At 44.5% G+C, this 24,569-nt stretch overlaps 1 protein-coding gene across 1 annotated transcript; it reads left to right on the top strand.

Moving 5' to 3' along the window:
* Window positions 1-17,134: 17,134 nt before the first annotated feature.
* Window positions 17,135-23,211, top strand: LOC119466279 (uncharacterized). Its single transcript, XM_037726756.2, has 4 exons — window positions 17,135-17,324; window positions 18,232-18,383; window positions 20,882-20,962; window positions 23,143-23,211. The coding sequence occupies exons 1-4, from the start codon at window positions 17,267-17,269 to the stop codon at window positions 23,209-23,211; spliced, it is 360 nt and encodes a 119-aa protein (XP_037582684.2). The 5' UTR covers window positions 17,135-17,266.
* The last annotated feature ends 1,358 nt before the right edge of the window (window positions 23,212-24,569 follow it).

Consider the following 24,569-nt stretch of genomic DNA (forward strand, 5'->3'; position numbering starts at 1 on the left):
CCCTCTAATCTACGACATCATGGCTCTGCTTACTGAGGCGTCTCAATCCGGACATACCATTGCGCTGCAGTGGATTCCCAGCCACTGTTGAATACCCGGAAATGAGCAGGTTGACGCGGAGGCAAAAATGGCGCACACTGACGGGGAGATTATAAAACTTCCCTTTTGCCGTTATGACATCAACGCCTTGCTACACAACTCCACCAAAACGTCTATGGCGCGACAATTGGACAGCCCCGAATATCGGCAAGAGCGCCTCCATAGACTTGATGCCGGTTTGCGATTCCGATTTCCACTTCGGATGCGGAGAGGCCAGGAAACGCTGATCCATCGATTACGGCTTGGTGTGGCGTACACTCGCAAATACCTTTACAAGATTGGACGAGAACGGGACCCTGATTGCTGCGTCTGTCACACTCCCGAGACAATAGACCACAGACTTTGCGTGTGCCCTCAATATGCGGCGGAGTGAAGGACACTAAAGCATAGTGTTGACTGTTTGAACTCCCGCCCCTTTTCAGAAGCAAAGGTTTTAGGCGCGTGGAGAAGCATTGATAATGCCCAGCGCACCATAAGATCACTTTTGAACTTTATGTGTGAGACGGGCCTAGACGGTCGTCTCTAGGACCTGTGCAGTGTGCAGTGCGCGAAATCTGTTTGTGCGATGACGTTTTGTGTGGACAACACTACTCCTGCGTGTAGTGTGTGAAAAGTGCACAACCGCGTATTGGACAACGTGTGCAAATAGTAGCTCATTGTACGATATCATAATCACCTGCGACCTACCTCTCCCTGTATCTCCCACTTCCCCTTACCCCAGTGAGGAGTAGCAGGCTAGAGACACGCTCTCCAGGCCGACCTCTCCTCCCTTCTCTTCATTAAAATATGCTCCTCCTCCTTAAACTGATTATCTTTCTGCGCGTGGTTCAGCAACTTCCACCCCAGATTTTCCCTGATTTGCGAACCTCCAATTTTGTAGTCGTAGATGCCCGTGACGAACCTTGCAGCCCTTTTCTGAACACGCTCTAACTTATCTTCAAGAACTTTTGTGAAGGGGTCTCATGCTGCACAAGCGTATTCTAACACCGGCCTAATATTTGTAAGATATAAAGTTTCCTTCAAAGGTTTGGGCGCATACTTGAAGTTCCTCTGGAAAAGGTGCAAAAGGCGGCATGCTTTAGCGCTTGTTATGTCAATGTGGGATGTCCAGTTTATTGCCGCCGTTAAAGTGACGCCCAGGTATTTGACTTCACCAACGCATTGCACTAAAACATTATTTAGAGAGTATCAACTAGGCACTTTTTTCCTTTTGTTCGTAAATTGAACATGATAACACTTTGCTACGTTCAAATCCATCTTCCATTTAGCACACTAGGAACACACTTTATAGGGATCAAACTGCAACACACTCGTATGTTCGGCACATAGCACAGGATGGTGTACAACGCAATCATCCGCATACAGTCTGATATTCGAAACAAAGCCTTCACTTAAATCATTGATAAAAATAAGGAACAGCAATGGCCCAAGGACCGACCCTTCAGGCACACCTGATAAAACATTAACCGTTCTCGACGTCGCACCGGTCAGAACCACTTTTTCCTGCCGTTTATACAAATAATCTTTAAGCCAACCGTAAAGTGAATCGGGGAGGCCAAGAAATGACAGTTTGTGCAAAAGTAAGTCATGCGGGACTACGTCAAACGCCTTTCGGAAATCAATGAAAACAGCATCTATCTGTGTACTATTGTTAAAGCCGAGTGCAACGTCATGTATGAATTCAGTAAGTTGAGTGGTGCAGGATAATCCCACGCGAAATCCATGCCGGGTCGGGATGAAGAAATCATGGTTATGAAGATGCTTAATAAGACCAGAGTAAATAACATGTTCAAGTGTTTTACAACAAACAGATGTCAAAGACACTGGTCTGCAATTGCTTGCCAAAGCCCGACAACCACTTTTAAGTATAGGAGTTACATTGGCCATTTTCCAGTCACTAGGCAATTTTTGACAATTTATTGACTTGGTGAATAATTCAACCAAGATAGGAACAATACTGTGGGAACAGCGCTTCAAGACGTGGTGTTAGGCTTACTTTCTTTTTATTTATCTCCTGAGAAAAAAGGATTGCCAACAATTTTTACCTGTACGATCAGATAACAAAGTTCTATGACATAACATATCGGTATGTTTTAGGAATAAAAAAAGCATAAACGGTAGTCTTAGTGGTCAACCGTGGTCGAACGAGGGATGTGGCTGTAGCCAGTGCTTGGTCAAGTCGGCTTGTCGAAATTTTTGGCTACATCTGCATTCCTCGATGAACAAAGAACGACGTGGTGAGGTCATGTGAGAGCGTTGTGGCTCCAAACTTTTTTCAAAAGTTTGCATCTACAAGCTACAAGAAACTGCGCAAATATTATTTTTCAATGTGTCGTGTAGGATTTCCACTCACCCGTGACTGTAGTGTAAAGTCAGAGAAATATCATACATTTTACAATGAAGCTACTAGCCTCTCGGTGGTCGGCATTTTTCGCGTCCGCGTCCATGAGCAGAAATATGGGTTGATCCCGGTGGCCGTGCTGGGCAGGAGGAGTAGCTCGTACACCCGTAAAGCAGAGGATTCAAGTGCTCAACAAGACGAAGCAAACAGTTCATACATTCTTTGAAATCATGCATAGAACCTACAAAACATCATACGTTTCAATAAAGAACAAGCACAAAACAAGCATCTGAATCATAATTGATAATGCGCTGCTGATAGCAATGCGAAGCGCGTAGCGCTCCCTGTATACTGTTGCCGGTAAAGATTACTGTTGCACAAGCTGCCGTGGCGACGGCAGCTTGCGACGTGGGGAGTGCTGTCCCTAGCCTTTCGTGTATAAAAGAACCAGCCTACCAACTGATTTTAAGGTGGTTGCAGCACCGCTATGGGTAGCAGCGTGCTGTCAAAAGTGAAATTATTACCATTACTACAAATGCTCTAAATTACCAGTACTACCATCACTCTAGAGCAAAAAAGCATTGCATACCACCATTAGCAGTTAGAGTGGTGGTTTGCAACAGCTTCGCCGGACATCTACTTTCGTAGGGCCATGATTGCGAGTCAATTTTAAGCGAAGCTTTATAGGCCCAGAAGTTTCGACGGCGGTGTTGGTGGTGTCCCACTGAAAAGTGTGCCGATCTTAGAGATAGTGCAAAAAGGGTCTAAGCTCAATGGAACATAGCCCTGTCGTATGGGCCGATCCTGGTGATAGTGCAGAAAGGGTCCAAGCTATATGGCAGATACCCCTTTTGGCTCGGGGAACGGTAACGCGCCCTTCAACTACCCTTGTCACACGTGGGACCCAAAGACACAAAATCACCAGCCCTTGCCCTGTCGAGAAAATGGGGGCAGGCGAAGATTGTTGCCCGATTCTAGCGGGAGGGCTTCCGAAGCCCGGGCTAAATGTCAGAGAAGAGCCGTGGACCCCGAGTTGCGGGAGCGCGATGTTGAGGGCAAACGTCAGGGAAGAACCGCCGACCCTGAGTTCAGGGCAAACGAAGCAGAACGCCTGCGACATTGTCGTCTTGCCACAAGCTTCGCTTACCCACATTTTCTCTACAGGGGAAGGGCTCTGGATATTTTATAGACGAATATCAGTCTTTTATGGAGAAATTATTGAGCGAATAATGTGAGGCACTCAGGTGAGAGAGAGCGATCAACTGTATGAACCAAGTCAACTAACACAGGTATTTGTCACTGGACACACGCACAAGCAAAAGACAAATGCATCGTAGCAGAATCCACGAAGAGGAAAGAGACCAGCTCTGGCCACGGAAGATCGCGGGAGCATGACCAGCTGTCATACATCTTGTCCTGATGAAGCCGTTTGAATATTTCGCAGTGTTGTACACGTGCTTACAAGCCAGTGGGATGCCAGTTTTGTCGGGCTAAGCCCGAAGGTCGCTCTACCAAGCGTCTCGGCTCCTGCTTCCTCTTATCGTCCAATCCAATGCGCATCGTAAATGAGGCGTAATCGTCAACTGTTCTTTCCGTTGCTCGTGTGTGCCTCAGCGGTACGCTCGATTCCAGTCAAGTGGAACATGTCGAGACTCCTTTAAAAACGGTGGGGCTTGGACCCACCTAACGTTTTGGCATTTAGTTGCGGGTGCTCCTTCATTCGTACACGGGCCGACAATGAATCTAAAGTTTTTTGTCGCAGCGCTACTGGTGTCCGCGGTCAGCATTGGATGCGCGCAAGGTAAGCAAACACCATGGTATTTTTTGCCATAAAGCGACGTGTACATCTGAAACAACGTGAAATGGTAACGTGAAACTTTGCGGTTGCAAACCACAGGGTCACGAATTATGATGGGCAGCAGATAAATGTGTGAAAACTACAACATTTTATATCAAAGTGCTGCACACTTAACTGAAACGAAGCAAAGGCCGCAAAAGGATGACCTGCGCGTTTTATAGACAGTGCTCGCAATAACAGTGCAAACAAATATCATACTAGACAACTCTTTTATAAAAAAAAGCACTGAACGACCAGATCATCGCAAATGAAAACGTTAGTCGTTGGTTACAAGAATTACGAGATAAGAAATTATTCGTCTGCTTCAAGACTTGGGAAAAAGAAGAAAAATAGTTCCGCATTGCTGATAGAACGCACCACGTCGCACACCCCGTCTATATGGTAGTGCTTTCACAAAATGGGTGTGTTTATCAATACTGACCATGATGTACTGGAATGTAGGTGTATTGGGTACGCAAGTGTTCAGTTTATCCACAGTGCAATATCACAGGTTTTATTTCTTCGCCAACACTGTGCAGAATTAGAAAAAGAAAAAGTCACGTGCACGACTGATCACGCAGTTATTGAAGTGGATATTCTAGGGAAGATGGTTGCGTATATACGCTATACATGAGCTTTTAATGCATAATACAGCTACTACTGCGAACTCTCTATGGAAGCGTTTTTATTTTCTGGGTGGGCCACGCTTAAATAAGCTACATTTATTACTGGGGTACGAAACTTACCGGCTTCATCTACCATCTCGAGATAAATAGTACAGAGCTGAATAGTGATCATCAGCAATTGGCTAACCACGTTACCAGGAACAGACGCAAGGCGGACTGGGGAAGCCGCGATGGTGGTACTTATTTTCTATGTGTAAAAGATTCTCAATTCACTTACATAACATTTGGCGCTAGTGTTCATTAGTTGCTTGCAGGAGAAGCAGCATGAAAACTTTGACAATGTTCAAGCAATGTCATTTATTTCGCTCGTAGCTTAGACACTCGTGATGAAGTTGACGCTGATGAGTTCTGCAAGAAAAACGTTGACAAACACTAAGAAACAAACGGCACGTGGAACGAATGGGAGGCGCTGCTGTCTAGCCCGCCCCTGGAAGATCAGCTACGACTGATCCAACGAGCTGAGCGGATGGCCCGTGCTAGTGGGGCCTTGGAATAGGGGCACCAGCCTGCTGGACAAACTTCGTCTTTAACCCCCTACCCCCTCTGTGGACTGGGGTAGGAGCCTCTCCGGTTTATGATTATAATAAAGTTTTACTACTACTACTACTACTACTACTACTACTACTATTACTACAACTACTAATACTAAGTCACATTGATCAAGCCAATCGCAATTCTCGGGCAATATTTCTTTGGTACGCTGACCGTACAGTACGAAAGGATCTTTGTTTTACTTATACCACATAAGCAGTTAAAGTGCGTTTTGAGCTAAATTATGTTGCTTCGGTGTCTACGTCCACACCATGCAAGCCATGGTTGCAGCGTGCTCACACAGCACAGGTATAACGCACAGTCAGTGCGATCGGAGAGAGAATAACGAATTCGTTTCTAAACAACCACCCATTGTCACGCGTGAATTCAAATGTAACGTGTTTACAGGTAATCAGTGCGTTGCCTCCTCAGCATTTAGCTTCCTTTCACAATCACAAGGGGCAAATTGTTTAGCCAATACAATCTCTTGAGTGAGTGAGTGAGTAAGTGAGTGACACAACTTTAATCGGTCCACATTAAGGCGAGTAAACTCAACGTCACCTGGCTAGGCCCACTCTGGGACGCAATAGTCGAGCGAGAATCCAAGCGTTGTACAAATGCGTGTATTTGTCTTATGTAAGCGTTATGTGCCAACAAACCTCATAAAGAACATGTGTACTCTAAAGGGTTATGCACATTTTGCAATATTTTCACAAAATACTGTCTATATATATATATATATATATATATATATATGCGCGTAGCCCTTACTGTGGCCGCAGGGTGTTTATCTTTACGTATGCCCTTACCGGGCGCATGCAGGCCAAGGAGGAGGCCTCGTAGAGATTGTGCAGACATTGATCGATGAGAAGGTCACCGACCCTGAGACCAAGCAACTCATCATGAGCAAGTTGCCCGATATCCAGGTCTGCCTCATGGGTATGGCATCCATGACACCTCAAGTTGCCATGCAGGTTGGTATCGCTCAATCTGTGGTAAAAAATAGATGCTGCAAGATCACATCACAGACGCCTTAAAGAAATTCAAAGAGGTGCTATTTTTTTAGTTTTCTTTGCTCAGATATGCCATATAGCCTGTGAATTTTATTAGAACAACCACGTCGGAAAAAGCGTAAACACACGAAAAATTTTCATGAAATTTTACTCCTGATTGCTTAAGAGTGAGATGGGCAGTCAAAGTGTAACGAGGTACCGAGTGTGCTCTGGTCCAGGAAAATAGCTTGTGGCAATGGATTAGCCTGACATTATACACAATAGCGAATGTGCAAATTAAGGGCTAATAGGCTCATAATTTGCTTCATTGCGTTCGTATTCCATTCCGTCATTACGACATCTTAAATGCCTCTGAAAATGCACGTAACACACGAAAAAAAGAGAAGTGATAGCTCGTCGGTACGTTCCGGCTCATTTCGTTTTCCCAGCTCAAACGATCTGAAGCGCCGGTTCCTTTCAATTTTATAGGGCTTCCTGTAATAGCTTACCGTTTGTTACGCTATTCTTTCAGGTTGTTATGTTCGGAAATTTCGGATTGAAGCTCATCATTCCTCGATGGCGCCGGCTTTCACTGCCACAAGTTTTCACAGAAAAAGGACACTTCGCGGATTTTCAGTAGCTTGATTTTATGTCTTCAATCTAGCATGTTATCAATAGTTTGCTGGCCTACTCAACTTCAAATAACATTATGCCACAGTAGCTGTCTGCTTCATTTGTAGCGTTACTGCAAGTGTTATTGGATGTAACGTTTGTCCAGTTCATGCGTTCTTTCCTCATTGTTTCTTATGAAACGTATAAACGGCGTTCTACTGTACATGAGAGGGGGTTCTACGCCCTCTCTCTCATGAGAATACCACAAAGGCTTCGCACCTGTGCTTACAACACACCGTTACCTACATGCACGAACAACATCTTCGGCTAATAATCATTAAAAATAATGAGTAGCAAGTGTTTGTGAACAATTTCGACGTTTCACAGTGTCTCATTTCAATGACTATGTGCCCTCCGTAGGAATGCTAATGTGGCTCTTCTGAGTTTTATAGCCGTAATAACTCGGATCTTTTGCACTCATAATGCGTCAATTCTGAAAAAACAAGAAATAATACCTTTGTAATACATTAACCTTTTCATCCAGAGGCATTCCTTAGAATGAATGTGCTGCTTGTTTACATACTCAGATTATCGTGATTTGAATCCTGAAGGTTACACAACGTCTCTTGCTTTCTTTTAGATTTCATGGGCTGTTTGACATCCCAAGATTTTTATGCTCGGAAGCCGACGTGCTTTAAGGCAGTTAATGAGACAACGCATGTTAAGCAATCTTAGATATAGTTAGCCATGTGACAGGGCCCTTTGAATCTTCAAGTGGAAACTTTCTTCAGTGGTGTAACGGCAAGGGAGGAGGAGGAGGAGGAGGAGGAGGAAAAAAGAAGGAAAGGCAGGGAGGTTAACCAGAAGCACGTCCGGTTTGCTACCCTACACGGGGGAAGGGGCTTAAAGGGATGAAAAGAAAGGAGAGAGAGAGAAGCAAGTACTCGCAGTATAAACACGTGCGGTTTTCCAACACTTCACAATCGGTCACTGAGGCCAGTCGACTTCATGAACTGTAATAATGCCCGCGTCGCTTTGTAAGCCTGCGACGCGTGGGGCCACGGTCCAAGAATCTTTGTCTTGGTGTAACGGCAATAAGAAGGGAAAAACTGTGCCTTTAAAACTGTGTCTCGTAAACACGTGGCTTTACAGTGACAAGCCCCACTTAATTATTTTTCTTGCTGTTTATCGCTGTGTTACAGGTCATCGACCAGATGATACCCGCTCTAAATACATGCGGAATGATGTTGTCGTCCACACCTGACAGTGAAAAGTCGAGCGTTGTAAGTGAAATTGATTTTCCTAGTTCATATCTTACAAACTTCTTAATTCGGTTCACAGCATACACTGCAGACGAAAGAAGTTCGTCTGCAGTGTATACTGTGAGCCGAAATAAAATGTTTCGGCATTTTCGATGCCGAAGTGTTCAGGCATTTAGCCCAAAACGTATTGGGCTAAATGCGTTTTGCAACACCTGATAAAGGCCCATCCTGCCTGCGGCAGTTCAAGCACATGCGAATTCAGCAAGCATACATTATAAACGCTATTATATAACCTTATATTATTCCAGCTAAGGCAACCTTTTCAAGACAAAACCAGCACGTCGCGGCGTTGTTGTTTGGTACACATTGAACTAATTGGGATTCACACGTATTCAATTTTTGGTTTTTGATATAGAAGCTATGCAGTGGTCAGAGACAATGTGTCAATAGTTGTACTGCTCTGCCTACCACACAGAAAGGTTGATTTTGCGCTCGTAACACTTTTGTTCAGTAAACGCTAAAAGAAGGCGCGTTAGAACTTCTTAGGGGACTTTAGTGGTAACGCCTTATTCGATTTAGAAGGCGCCGAAACTGCGCAAATCAGTGAGCGTGTAGTAGGTTTTGTTGATACAAAAAGAAATATTCGGGCGCATACTGAACCCGTAGAAGTGAAGTCATCAAGTGTTCAAGCCATGACCATACTTTTGGAATACTTATACTGGGTTACTTTTCGATTTCCGGTTTCTAAAATGCGCCATAAATTACGTTATTGTTTCCGAAGTTCTTTTCTCTAAATGCCTCCCAAGATGCACCATGGCTGTCCACGCAGTTGCCCAATGACAAATAAATTTTTTTGGTAATGATAAATATTTATGTGCTGAAAGTAAATATAACAGCAAGGCTCAAGGTAATATATGCGTGTCAAGGATCGGTTGGCTTTATTTAAAAAATTTAAAGACAATCCGCCTCGTTCGAAAATGTCCTCATGACGTAACTCAATATATTTGGCCAAATATCAAGCTTAGAAGTGTTAAATACAGAATTTCTGGCTCTGTCGTCTGCTCGAACATTGTCCTTCCGAAAAAGTGTTTTTTAATGTATGCTGTCCGTATATGAACAGGCGTTTGTAAATTTTGCGCAATCAATGAGTGGGCTATGGACATTCCAACACAACAGTGACTTCGAGATGTTTCGAGGATCCAAAGTGGCCCATAGAAAGCAACAAGTGCGTTGTTTGTTTTTTCACGAGGTCATTTTTCTAACATCTTGACAGCCACACCTGAGGTGGCAGCTACTAGTAAGACACACTGCCTTTCCGCCGACAAATGTCCTTTCATCTCCACAATGCACCACTCGAAACTGATTTTTCACTGATGCAAGGTTTTAAAATATAAGTATTTTTATTAGACATTTAAAACTTCTCTTAGATTTCGCACTGTTGTTTGACACCTTGAAGAGCACATCGAGTATTACAGGCGAAAGAGTTTTTCGTGCTATATCACTACAAAAGTTTCGAACTCTGGAAGCATATTCAATAAGTTATAGGTCGTAAGAGTAGTCGGTAGGAACTGCAGCTAGCCACTAGAGATAATTTTGCTATTCAATACACAAATGGTATCATGAAATAAAATATTTGCGTAGAATATTCATATCTTAAGGGCAGATCATTGACACGCTCCCCTTTCTTTTCTTCGTCTATTATAGTACGTGAGCTGCTCGCAGGAGGCCGTCACCAAAGTTAAGGTAAGTGCGTCAAAAACGTTTACGACTCGATGCCATGGAGGTCTAATTGTTTTACTCAATAAAGCGACAATTTACCTAAAAGTTACCAGAGGCTGTTCGTACTATTTCAAGCAGTACATGATCTTTAAAGTGGCTAAGGCAGCCGCGTTACCCTAAATGAGGCGTTGGTTATTGGCGAGGCACCCTACAACGCCTGTAGAAGTATTCACATGATGTCATTTTTCAAATTTTGTTTTTAATTTGAAAGCACGGAATACAATTTTATGCGTACGTAAGTGCTTCTACATGAACATAACGTGCGTTAGTAAAATAGTTCAGTAACACCGGTAAATAAGCGCGATAATTTCATGAGGCATCGATTACACAAAGAAAGCTTGAAGATGTATCTACAATACCACCATGAGAGCTTGCTGATAACTGTTAAGTGGTCGCGATGCAAGCATGAGCAAACTGAACTACCACGGCCAGCAAACTGGCCGTGGTAGTTCCATGGCAAAGCCGTTCCGCTAGTGCGCACGACATCCTCGGTTCGGTGCCGTCCGCGGAGGCCGCCTTCAAATACTGACGGAGCGCAAAAAACACTCGTTTACTATGCAGTCGGTGCACATCAAAAAACCCTAAATAGTCAAAATATTTTTAAACACCTCCCCTCCCGCTCGGCCACACTCTGGCGTCCCTCGTAACCCGATGGTGGTTTCGGCACTTAGAACTCCAGTATTTAAATTAAATAAATTCAAAGCTGAAAAAAAGTTCAAATGACCAAAGATTGTGGTGAAGTGACGTCGGCATACAGCTGCGCTGAATGTACTTTCTTCCAAATATCCCATAAAAAATGCTCTCTACCTAGAAGTTTCTTAGAGCGACAAGTAGCCCCCATAGATTTGTGCCACCTGAGGAGCTGGCGTTCGCCAGAGATGTTGTTTCCTGTTCTCAAGTGTAAATACCTTGCTTACAGACTGCCACCGGAATGGGCGCCGACGATGCCAAAATTTTTGACGACGGAATGGTACGTATTACAGCGTTAGCTGTTATGGGCTCATTCTGATAGCCGTTTCGGTTCGCGTTGATGTCCGCCGCCGCGTAACCGCTATCACCGGAAATGCGAAAAAAAGTACCACCCGGTCTCCACCGGGATCGAACCCTGCAGGCCCGCTGCGTGGGTGTCGGATGCTTTACCACTGAGCCACGCAAGCGCTTGCTAGCAGCGTCAGAAAAAGGCCCTACAAACGCGCCCTAGGCAGGCGCGCAGGCACAGACGACCAGAGCCTCCGTCAGATCTAGTTAAGGTGCCTGCAAAAGCCGCATGCACAGGCGGAGACGACGAGATGCGATTCAGACGAGGCGCGCAATAAATCGCGATTCCGATGTGAGAGGTGCGCCACGTATTCTCGGTACCTCTTCGGTACACGTTATGGCGTCTCCTCGCAAGGTACGAACCGCTCCTGAAGAAGCGAATCATAGAGCTACGTGCGCGGCTACAACCAAGCATCATTGGGCTCAGCACACTGCTGAGCAGAGAGCATTACAAACCGCAGATCGCCGTCGACGCCGGGCGGACAGTTGAGATCGCTCTCGTCAAAACGAGGCGAAGAGACTTTGCCGTGAAGACCCTGTTGTGCGTAGAGCCGAAATTGCTACTCTTAAGCCGCTCCACCAGCTTACGCTGTGACTGTGCTGCGTGTGCGGCCTGTGACTTTTTTTACATTTTATTGTTATTGGAACTCAGATGGACAGGTTCGAGCGCTCTTTTTCGTACGTCGTAGACTATACCCATGCTAAAAGTACCTGCATGTGTGTATGTCGTGTAAATTTGTACATGTTGTTCATCATGTTTGCCACCTCTGTTGTTTATTGTGCATGGTTACCATATTTGTGCAGAATTGATCCGTTATATTTATCAGCATTGCGTTATATGTTTTTAAGCATATGTTGCAGCCATATCATGAATTTGTGTGGGGCGAATGCACTTCTGTCTTTCCTATAACCTAGCTAACCACTTGCATTAAGAATCTCGAAATTCTGTGCTGATTTTATATAAATATTTGCTTTGCTGTTTGTCACTTCTACCATGGTGCTTAGCCTCTGTGTGGCAATGGCATCAGTGGTGTTAATAAAGAAACAAATACGTAAAGGAAGAAAAAAGTTATTCGAGATTCACAATGCCGATTTCATTTTGTTAGTGATGTCTTCCATACTAAAACGTATGCGCCAGGATTCACTGAATTTATATTGCCGGGTTATGTTTACTGTGCTCAGGCGATCTTCACCAATGCCTCTTAATGAAGTTAAACCATCTTTTTTCGGTATTACGTGACATTTTCAACTCGTGAAATGATTTGATATCTAAACACCCACGAATATTTTTAAATACGTTCTAAGAGCCACTAAGGTTGATGAAATTTATAAGTGAAGGCGCATGACTACAGACGTCAACAAAAATAGATACCGGTGTACCGAAATGTAATCGAAGAAGTGAATCGAATTTCTGAGTAAGATCGCGTTTGATTGTCCCGATCGTTTGATGTAGCACTTGGCAATCTTACTTTGGGATATTTAAGAAAAAAAGTGCCAACTTGCCTTCATCTGCGTCGCTGCAATGCATTTTAGAGCAAATATTGGAACCTAATCTGAAAGGACACGCTTTACGGTATTGCAGACGACGGAATTGACACCGTCGTCATGTTTTACAATTCAGTTACTGGTAGATGCTAAGCCGAAGCCGCCTTCAATGCTTTTTCTTGATAAACAACAAAGAACTGTGCCAAGTATTATATCGAATCATCGGTACGATAAGATTTAATCTTCTTGGGGAAGTTTGGGCAAGAACAAAACAGTAGTAGGAGCGCAATCTTGATTCTTCAATTTTTCGAAAGAAATACGCATGTCGCTATATGGCGCGTGGAGTTTTTAAAAGCCAAAGAAGCAGGCAGAGATATTAGTACCATTTTTTTCGTTTCTCCTCTTTAAAAAAATGTATTTCTCCAGGCGTCTACCTCATTCCAGTTTGCATATTTCTCTCTTGTATAAGTGACTCTCTTCTTTTCCTTCTGCTTTACAGGGATGTCTGCAAAAGGCTCTTGGCTTTTAAGGATTCCGTATTGCGGTGTGGTCGCCTTGCAACTAAAGTCTTCCTTAGGATAGATTAACAGGAAATTACGTTTTGGAAGATGCTGAGGAGAGCTGTTGAATAAATTCATTTTCCTTGCAATTTACGCTCGTGGCGAGTGCGTCTGCCTGAAATAAAGCTTTATAATCAGCCATGCAGGTGGGTACAGGGACCTTTACATCCGAGTGCTTCGTGCTTTTGTGGTTCATGCTTCGTGCTTTCTGGGTGTGTGTTCGATGAAGCATTTCAGCGATTCCTTTTGTTTATTTATTTTCTCTTTATAAAGGGAGGAGCGGGGTTCTGAAATATTTATTTAAGTCTATAATCACAGGATATGGATTCCAAAACAGCAGTTAGGGCTTTTCCAAAGGGTCGCATCGCCGAGCAAGCTGCTCGTCTTCTTAGCGTCTCCAATCCGGATGCTCTCACGCATCATTCGATTCACTGGTTTCCCGCTCACGTAGGGTCGGTCGAGGGTGCTCCCCCGAACCTCAATGAGTCTGCTCACGAGGCTGCGCGCGACCTCACCGACCGCGCTTCCTCTGTAAGGAGAGCCGACACCCCTCCCCCTACGGCCACAGGGATGCTCCCGCTACTCACAACGAGGTAACAAAATTCTTTTACGTGTCCAGAAGGGTCTTTCCACCCCCTCACCCCAAATTGAATAGGGCGCAAGCTGTTTCGCTCAGACTTTTACAGACCGGCACATATCCATGTCTGGCCGTTCTGCACGTAGTTTACCCTGACGTATATCGCGACGACGCCTGCCCGTCCTGCGGGCAGACCTCCACTCTAGCACACATGCTCTGGGAGTGCGGGTCGAGATACCCCAAGTTCAGCAAGGATGAGTGTGAATCGCTACTGCGTAGCCCCGCTCTAGACAAGCAAATCCTGGCTGTCCGGCGTGCCCGCGACCGGGCCGGTGGGCTAGACCTGCCGGTCCCGACGTGGGACTAGCCGGGTGCGCGACGAGTTCGCGTCCTCGCCGGACCTCTAATAAAAGTTATTTCACTCACTCACTCACTCACTCACAGGATATGGAAGTGAAACATACAACTAAGAGAATTACTTGTACAAAGTCTCTTACGGTTCCTGGAATTACTGTCATCTTTATCACACTACTGATAACTCCGAAGTGTGCTCATGTGATAACTCCTACATAGACACACACGCTTTCAAGACTATTATGCAATCCTGGGATGTGAAAGTCGACGCCTTACAGTTCCTTCATCCTCCAATCTTAAAGAAGAGTGAAATAAACAGTAAGCAGTGTGTGAAATTCGTCGAATTCGGCTGGCCGAATTGTGTTCCTTCGCTTGAACACTAGTTGGACAGAGGGCTACGAAACATATAGTAGTCGTAATCGTTTGTTGAATGTCGCTCAACTAGGAACTGTTCAACGTTCCATCCAAGATGTGACTAAACCAGAGCGACGCTATGCTGGCATCACTGGCATAAAGGCGCTAGCGCCGTGATTATAGACCCCTTTCACCGCGTTATCGTGGGCGCCACCATGTTAGATCACGTGGTGACGCGCCCATTGCTCGCATCAGGTTATAGCGGAGCGCTCGACACCAGTGCGACACAGAATGCGACAGGTTGTCATCTGTTTGGTTCAGAAACAATATTTCGTGCGATGTCATTACATCATTTAATTTCTACGTAATCATACGTTGAAGTGTCAATTGCGCTATATGTGTTTATGCCGGGCCTTTATTTTATTCCGGGGCTGTGGAGCGACGAAATAAGGACGAAGAAAATCATGGCGTTCTGCAGTAAAGCCGAGTTAGCAGAACGCCATTCACGAGGGGTAGATCAATGGCTTTATGGTTCTTCGTTCTGAACACAGAACACTGTGCGCTGATTAACTTTTACTCCAAAAAAATCATGTGTGAATGCCACAGTTGTCAATCCACAAACTATAAAGTAGCCTTACTTAAGCGTATACGAACGTGCGGCATATTTCGCTGATATAAAAAGGCGAAGATTAGCGTACTGAAAGTTGATTATGAGGGATGCAATAGTGCTGGGGCTTCAGATTTGTTTCGACCATATGACGTAGTTCAGCGTGCTCCTAAAATTAAGTATGGGAGCGTCTTTGCGTACCACCCCTATCGGAACGAGTGCACGGTGACCTGAGCTTAATCGTACTGATGGGCTTATAAGTTATTGCTTAATAGTTTCACTGTAGCAAATGTGGTTCCTTCTAGATATATATTTTAGAAGGTACAGTTAAAAGTTACTCCAGAAATTCTTAGCTGTGGACATTGCAACTTATACTACACAATTATATCACTCTCGTGTCATCTTGCTGGCTTTTTGTGGCTGATGTACAGGTGTGATTCACGAGATAATAGAATTACATGGTCAGCAGCCTTTTGTATTCCTGTTCAACGAGCCTTTCTCTGTGATACTTTACGTTACAATGTTGAAGGCAGTGCTCGCCACAGTTGTACCTATCTTGTAAAATTTTAATGATGAGCACAGGTTGGGACACATTTGACATCAAGGCATGCTCATCCAGATATTCCAGGCTTCGGCAGTGTGACACTATGTGGTTTTAGTGCAAGCAATACGGCCAGAAACGCAGTACTGGCGATTCAAAGTGTACAAGAACTTGCACACAGGTATCAACAAAGTGGCGCAAGCAAGGCAGCAGGTCTTGACCAAAATCAGTCAGGCAAGTTAAGGCGAAAGATTTCGCCACATGGTATCAGACTTTCCGGGTACAACAGGTCTGCTTCATCGCTGAGGCCCGAATTGAATGCCTAATGAATAATGAGGGGATCTGCGTGAGCTTGGTCTTTGTAAGCTGGCTTTCCTACGTTCCACGTTGCAGTGAAGCCTACTCATAAAAAATACGATGCGAACGGGGCTCGACAACGCTATCGCGTTCCACTCTTAAAGGCGAAGCTTAAGTGTCCTCCAATTTTTTCCATGATTTACTATGTCACACGTGTGCGCTGTACAGCGCCAGCGTATCTCTGTGTATACCATCTACCCGCCGTGGTGGCGTAGCGGCTCTGGTGTTGCGCTGCTAAGCCCGAGGTTTCGGGATTGAATCCCGCCCGCTGTGGCCGCATTTTGATGGGAACGAAATGAAAAAACACCGGTGTACCGTGCATTGGGTGCACAATAAAGAACCCCAGGTGGTCAAAATTAAACCAGAGTCCCTCAATACGGCGTGCCTCATAGTCATATCATGTTTTTAGCACATAAAACTGAGGAACTTAATTTGTTTTTTGCATATATCGTCTTGCTGCAGTTATCGTGTACTAACGTTATTTCTATTTTGTTCTTTGAATTGCAGAAGAAACAGGGTTATGTTCACATCACTGAAGTTTCAATGGCTAAATAAACGGCATTGGATGCCCTTTGGTCAACGCAGAATCGAGTGAACGCGAGAGCAGATGACAAGAAACGTTGTTACTCTGACTCAACACGAAAGAAACAACGCCAGAAACGCACGGTACATACCAAGCGTGAGAGCCCGTGCGATCACGCAGGAAAGTCGCGGCTTTTCATGACAAGTGCCAACGCCAAAGCCCGGGAAAAAAAGACATTCAGTGTTGAACCGCACGCGATAGACATGAGGCAGCATCCCTGCTCGTGGGAGCGTGCCCGCCGCCATTGACGTATCTCCGCGGTCTAGATGGCCAGAAAACATTGAATAATTTACATTGCTATCAATGCAGCGCGATGTAGTGGCGCTCTCTTCTGGCCATTTTTCAAGAAGCGCTCAAGGTCAGCGCCGTATGGCGTTAACGACTGCGTGAGCTGAGTGATTCCTGTAAAGACGTGATCAAATGCAGACACACTGAAAAATAAGTAAGAAAGACTAGTCCATGACGTCTTGACGCATTGCGTGACAATCGCAATGATGCGATCGGATTCGGAAAGAAAAATGTACGCAACCACGTTCTTTTTCAGCTTATTTTGCATGCTTCATCAACCGTGCGAGACCCACTTATATTGTTAGAGGTCCCACACGTGGGCATGTGAAGATACCGAAGGTGGACCCTTCTGAATCCAGATTCAGTCGTGCATCCAGGATACCATGCGCCTCAGGATCGCCGCACTTTTGATCATCGCCGCCGCAGTGGGCTCCATCCGAGGTGAAGAAACTGTTTTGGCAGGCGCCCATTCCTCTGAAACTTTCCGCGGCTCACGGGTGTATGAAGTGCGTAAACGACAACATATCAGTCCTGAACGGCTATACTAATGGCGTATGTGACATAAGGGACTACGTAAATAGTTTTACGTGTCATTTGGTAGGATGGTCTCTGAAAAAAATAGTTTCTGCGTCATTATTGAACTTTATGGAAACTTGCTGGTTGCCAATGTTCGTTATTTCCTACATGTCGTATACGTCGTATTGCACGTGAAATTGGGCATATTTCTTCTACTTAATCAGAAAAGGACATGAAACTACGTCTCGTTCAACAAAACGTGCGACTTGTCTGCGAGATGCTCTTCGAACCGGGTGAAACATGACGAAATTGGTTTAAAACTTGTTGGATGCGTTTGGTGTCTACGTGACACCGTACGTAGAATCGCAGGTGGGAGGAAATTACATGTTTAATCTAACCGATGGCGCAGCACATGCGGCTCCCTAGTTACCTTGCAAGCCCGCAGACCGTGTTCATCGATGCTCCCACTTTGATGGCATGGTGTCACTGGTGACATGGCAACCAATGGTACACCCAGCACCTTTTCTGATACTGCTTGTTACATACGTGGTCTTCTTGCTCCCTGATAGTGCCTTGAGAACCCTGAGAACGACTGACAGTTGAGCAAGTTGGTCGGCAGGTGTGGTACGAAAGGCAGGCAGGCAAAACATGGACAGAAATGGGCGTTCCAGTTTTCTTTCATGTTCTGTGTTTTCGTGCATTACATGCCTGTCTTCGGGACATTCTGAAGAAGCGTGCGGGAGATTGTCATAAGCGCATGATATACGCCCTTAAATCATGACTGTGCCCTTTCCTAATGTTCTGCGTCGTTTCTTTTTCGCGTGCTATCAAGGTGATGCGGATGGCATGAAGGAAATGCTCAAAAGAGTGGTCGAAGAGAAGGTAACCGATCCTTACAGCAAGAAGCTCTTTATGAGCAAGTACTCAGAGATGCGCGACTGCCTCTTGGACATGGCTTCAATGACGCCGGATGTTGCCGTGCAGGTGAGATTCTATATACTGTCTAAGTGGGACGTTGTCTGGCAATTAACATGAGCTACCGAGTCAACTCCTGAGAAAGAGCACAGTGCATGAAAGGATGAAGTATCGGAAGAATTGGAGAAAAGAAGGTTTGAAATGATGCTAGCATGTCAGATAATATTTAGTGGTAGAAAGCGGAAGAACCGAATAGACGAAACAAAACGGAGCACCGACTATACACTTGCCTTTATTGATCCGGTTTAGTAGATTGCGCACGCATGAATAAGACAGGTAAATATTGACAAATAATGCAGGAGAAAACGGGATATTTTTTGTTCTGTCTTAAATACATAAGGACGTCGCGACATGGCAGTACAGGAGATTCACAAGAAGAGTGAAAATATTTTGGGAGTAATTAATGGTGGCCCCATCTGCCTATCACAGTGTAAACAATACACCAGGACATCGATTAAGAGTGTTTTAACACTGAAATAAATTTTAAAATTCTCAACAAATACTTGAAAAACAATTGACAGAACTTTGAATTGAGTGATGAAAATGTTCTTGCTTTGCGAAACAGGCAAGAACAGTTATGTCTAGAGTAATAGGTGGAAAAATGTTATTCTCTAGAACTCATGTATTGCTATTTGCAGGTTAGTTCCCGCGGAGAATAGTATATATATATATATATATATATATATATATATATATATATATTCTCACGAGCCTCGAGAAGTAATCTTGAAGGTTTAATAAACCGTAGAGCAGCTGGCTCTTGGAAAACGCGACCGTCGCGGCTTGCTCGAGCAGGTAAGGAGCGCGCGGTCTTGCTTCTTGCTCTGCTTCCCTTGGGCTCGACCCACTCTTGCCCTCGACCCACTACCTACAGGGGGCAATATATATATATATATATATATATATATATATATATATATATATATATATATATATATATAGATCATACGAAGCCAACAATCCGTGACACCAAGGACAACATAGGGGAAATTACTTGCACACACTAATTGAAATAAAGAATTGATAAATTAATGAAAATGATAATGGATGAAAGCACAACTGGCTGTAGGTGGGGAACGAGCCCACGTCTTGGCATTACGCGTGCAAAGCTCTCACCATTAAGCTACCGCTCGCCGTTTTACCATCCACTTTCTGGGGTATTTATGTCTAACAACTAGAATTAACCCTGGGAGTGTTAGCCAGCGCCACCACTCACAAACCAAGGCAGCGGATGTGGAACATCCTTTCTGCCGCAGGCGTCACGCATACGTGATCTTTTTGGGTGAAGGCAACTGATCAATAAACCCCCATATGCTACCTGAAGGCATCAATGTTGCCGGATTCGAGCCCTCGTTATGTAATGAACGAGAAGAAAGGGAACCGCGGGGCCCGATTTGTATTAATCATAGCTTAAGAAGCCAACAAACAGTGACATAAGGCGCCTCGGTATATATATATATATATATATATATATATATATATATATATATATACATATATGTGTGTGTGTGTGTGTGTGTGTGTGTAGCGTGCGCATGTGTGGTTAAGGGTATATACATGCGTTGTCTTAGGAATAATAGAGCAGTTGTTAATCAGCGACAGTGCTTGTCTCGTCTCTTCTTTGTGGTTTGGCCTGGGTGTTCGAGCTGAGTTTATTCAACTCGAAAAGAATAGTACAGTTTGAAAAACTCACAAATTTTTCAGGCTGACTTACATAGGCCACTTCAGATGGCCTATTTCATGCATTGACTTTGTCAAAATCACCGCACGCAGGCTCCAAGAACCGTTGCCACCCCGTATATGTAGTCTTCAGTCATCAAATAATAGGAGAAATACAATTAGAAATCCTGCAAAGTATGGAAGGAATATGAACTGTTTCAATCGCATTCAAAATTTCGGATATTGCCACTTGATTAGTTCCGGTGTAATTGAACTGCAGCCGTTTAGTCCTTGGAGCAACAGGTGCCATCACATCTCCATGCATTCACAAATTGTGTTGGGAGAAGCGGGAGTCACATTCTGGTACGAATGAAATGCTTCATTGACATTTCTGTTCTGCGGAGAACTTTGTCACGATTGCTCAGTCATGTGTTTGTCTGTTTATCTCCGTGGTGGGGCCGTGTTGTACGTCCTCGACGCTTTTATCTAATCGACATCTGTTGTTAATCCGTGTCCTCTATTGAAAACTGTGCGCTCGCTACATTCCGGTCGGGAATGCTATAACACGCTGATAACGTACCCGTCGTAACCTGCAAGTAAAGGGGGATCAGCGCCAAAAGAAGGAACTGCACGCGAGGTAAATGATGATTGCTGTCCGAAGACGCGATAAGCGCAACAGGGAGCACATTGTTTTTATAGTGCACAGTTTTTTGTTCAAATTTTTGTAACAGTTTTGTATAAAAAGGCAGAACCAAACCCAGCATGGAAGACACTCATGTTCCATAAATTCAAATATGCATCCCTCTGATGTTTTTTTTTTTTTTTGTATGCTTCTCAATTACTCGCAGGTCGTCAAGCAGATGGTCCCGCACCTAAACGACTGTGGTGCAAAGCTGGCGTCGGAGCCAGACGACAAGAAGGCAGCTGTGGTGAGAGTTCCAACCACGCTTTGGTGGTGCACGTGCGTGCGAAATCACGTTCACTGCACTGAGCTGTTATCAGTGATAACGTGACATGTTTCAAGTCGGAGACTAGTTTGACGTCCAAACCTTAAAAGTTGAATATCGAAAGATTGTATATTGAAAAGCTGTGTATTGAAAGGTTGACACCAGGAAATGGTAGGACATGCCAAATACAGGCTCAAAAAGCCAATATCTACACCTGACCCTTAATGTTCTCTATCTCACCTGCTGAACAATATTAACACTGCGGGAGATATCTATCCCAACACGTGATGAATACGAAGTCATACATTATAATCAGCACTCATATGTAAAACACGGCTACCCATTGGATTTTAAATTTGACAGTCATGTCCTCACATAACGCTATATGTGGTTGTACAGCTGTCAGAGACACAAGTTAGGTTAGTTTTAGCCGGCAAACCAGGTGGAGAGGTTGGAAGCAGGGGCTTCCTAGCTACCCCGTTTATCTTCTATAAGGGGAAGGCGCTATGAGTGATGAAAATGACGGTTAAAAATGTCTGCCAAAAATTATGAAAAGAAAGGCATAGGGGACTATAGGGCTGATGTATCACTTAAATGATAGTTAAACGAAACATTTATCGAATACCCACTGTCAGCAGTTTGATGGCTATATTCATAGCATACAAGCGACATGTGCAGTGTACGGTAACTGATACTGATAAATGATAACTGATGCCTGCAGGCAGGCATCTATGAAAAAGCCTTTCACTACGAAAGAAGTCAAGGGCATGGGAACAGGGTTTCTCGTGTCGGTACTTTTCATTACGCCGTCACTGTTGTTAAATCCACATCGCCGCCCCCAGCTCCATTATCAACGCGTCGCAAGGAAAATTATGGTGGAACTCAGCTAAGGATGAGTGTCAACGTTCCTGCGATTAGCGTTCAGGCAATGTTGTGCCCCGTATCGGTGGAGACACCTTTATTTACAATCTGTTGTGGGGATGAAGGCTCAGAATGCTTACCGCTTGAACACACCTACGCACCACAGCGCCGTTAGAGACCACCGTGTCTGCACCTTCGGACACTACATTGAAGCCTGTCTTAAACGCGGCCTTTTAACCGGAGTCAATTTTGCGCCGCTGGCACTTTAGACATGGAAGATCTCCATATCTCACTTCTAATGAACTGCGGTGCAACTAAACAGGCATGTTTTTCAGGCGTAAACGATAAATTTCAATGCCAGTTAGAATAGCGCGCATTCTCACTTTTATCAGAGGAACATGTAATTTTCTTTTCGTTTTTTTTTTATTTCGTCAGCCAGAGCGAAGTTTCAGGAGCTAGGTAGCACAGAGGCACACAAAAGGGAGTAAGTTGGTTAAGAGCGTTATTTGCATTAAAAAAAACAGACTTACCTCACCCACCGCCACTGTGCACTGAACACGTGTTCCTGCTGCAACATGCTGTATCTGGCCGAGCGCGCTAACCACTCTACTATTACACAGCGCCCGCAAATCTGTGCGGGTTTCTGGTCGTCACATAGATTCTGAGAGTTGTAGCGTCGATGCGCGCATTTCGGAGGCACTGCAGTATTGCGTAGCACTATACTTGCTATTAAAACGTTTGCGGCGCCGGCTGCGCGGTATCAATGAGTTCAAAGCTGTAGGAATCGCTACGTTTGTTATTTCAATTAATGGTAGAACACAGGCTTTCCTTTGTTAGGGACGTCCAGACCGTAACTCTCGCCTCGACTAGTGACCAATTCCGTTTACTATAAACTAAAGACCAGGAATACGGAAACAAAATAAGGATTGTACACGATGTTAACGCCAGTATAAGGACGTTAAAAGCCAATATTGAATCTGTATTCCGCTATCAGTTTGGAAAAACTGCATAGGCCCAGATCCGCTCTGCTGTGACTTGTAGAGGGCGTCATTGCGGACTGAGATTCCAACCTTCTTCAAAAATAGTGCGTCACTATAAAGTAAGCTTAGGCTTGCTAAACTTCAGCTTGAAGGCATAATGCTGGTATTTGAACATCGGTACGCAGTATTGCTGATGAAATTGTTTCCACGAAATCATTCTCATGCACATAAATGTGTTCCTAACTTCACAGTGACAAGACATCTCAGCATGAATACTAAGAATGGTGATACTTTTATACCACCTTTGTTTCTTTATTGCAGTACGTGACCTGTACTCAAGACGCTGCTGGAAAAGTCAAGGTGTGTGGCAAGAACAACACAGATTTTTAAAATGCGTCTTTAGGATGTGAGCTGTATGCTATTCTCACTTCAACGCGACACAAGACGTTCAGTGTTGCGTTACCTATGTCATAGAGGTGACTATCCAAGGTAACTAGGGCCAAGGTAACTCATATTGTGATAACCATATATATATATATATATAATATATATATATATATATATATATATATATATATATATATATATACATAAAGCTGCACCAAGAGGAATGTGCTGATACGGATTGCACGCTGTCATTTGTTCAAGGATGCACTAGCTTATGAACTGTAAACTGTCTCCAGTGAACCTCCAATACTACCACAAAGCCTGAAACTTGCTGCCTACTACGAAGATCAAGTGCTGTCACTCGCCATTCTTACAGAGGCCCCTGATTCTGCGGATGAAGGCCGTTTCGTTAACGCATGCCCTACTGTGGTCTCTTCCATTCTAGCTATAGTCAACAAGTCGCTCAGCACTAAAAAGCGTCATAAGTGGCCAATATTCTGCTGAGACAGGCTGGATTGTTTGACTTTTCGCAGCAAGAATGGCCACCATCGTTTTCTCCTTCCCGTATACACCATCGCATAGATACGGAATCTGCCCAGCCTGTGCGACAGAAGCCGTACAGAGTCTCACCATCAGAACGCAATGTGATCAACGACCAAGTCCGCGAAATGTTAAATAAGAATGTAATCCAAGAATCATGCAGTCCGTGGGCAGCGCCAGTGATTCTGGTTAAAAAGAAAGATGGTACATGACGTTTTTGTGTAGACTACCGGCGTCTCAACACCATCACTAAAAACGACGTGTATCCTCTTCCACGTATCGATGATGCTATCGACTGCCTTTCATCAGCATCTTACTTTTCGTCTGTCGACTTGAGGTTGGGGTACTGGCAGATTTCTATGAACAACACAGACAAGTAGAAAACGGAATTTGTAACATTAGACGGATTTATTGAAGTTAATGTCATGTCCTTCGGGCTGTGTAATGCGCCTGCAACTTTCGAGCGCTTCATGAACAACATCCTGCGTGGTTTGAAGTGGGAAGTGTGCAGGTGGTACTTAGACTATGTAGTGATTTTGGGTCGCACGTTCAGTGAGCACAACGCACGTCTCGATCTTGTGCTAGACTGCTTGGGAAAAGCAGGTTTGGTGCCCAACTCAAAGAAATGCCATTTTGGAGAGCGCCAAACACTGGTTTTGGGCCATCTAGTGGACATGGACGGCATACGAGCCGATCCAGCGAAGACTGCTGCTGTCGAAGCCTTGAAACAACCTCCCTCAGTAAAGAGCTACGCAATTTCCTGGGCCCTTGCTCATATTTCCGCCGGTTTATTTGTAGATTTGCCAACATCGCGTATCCGC

The sequence above is a fragment of the Dermacentor silvarum genome, chromosome 10, assembly GCF_013339745.2.
Source record: "Dermacentor silvarum isolate Dsil-2018 chromosome 10, BIME_Dsil_1.4, whole genome shotgun sequence".
In the NCBI taxonomy this organism is placed as follows: Eukaryota; Metazoa; Arthropoda; class Arachnida; order Ixodida; family Ixodidae; genus Dermacentor; species Dermacentor silvarum.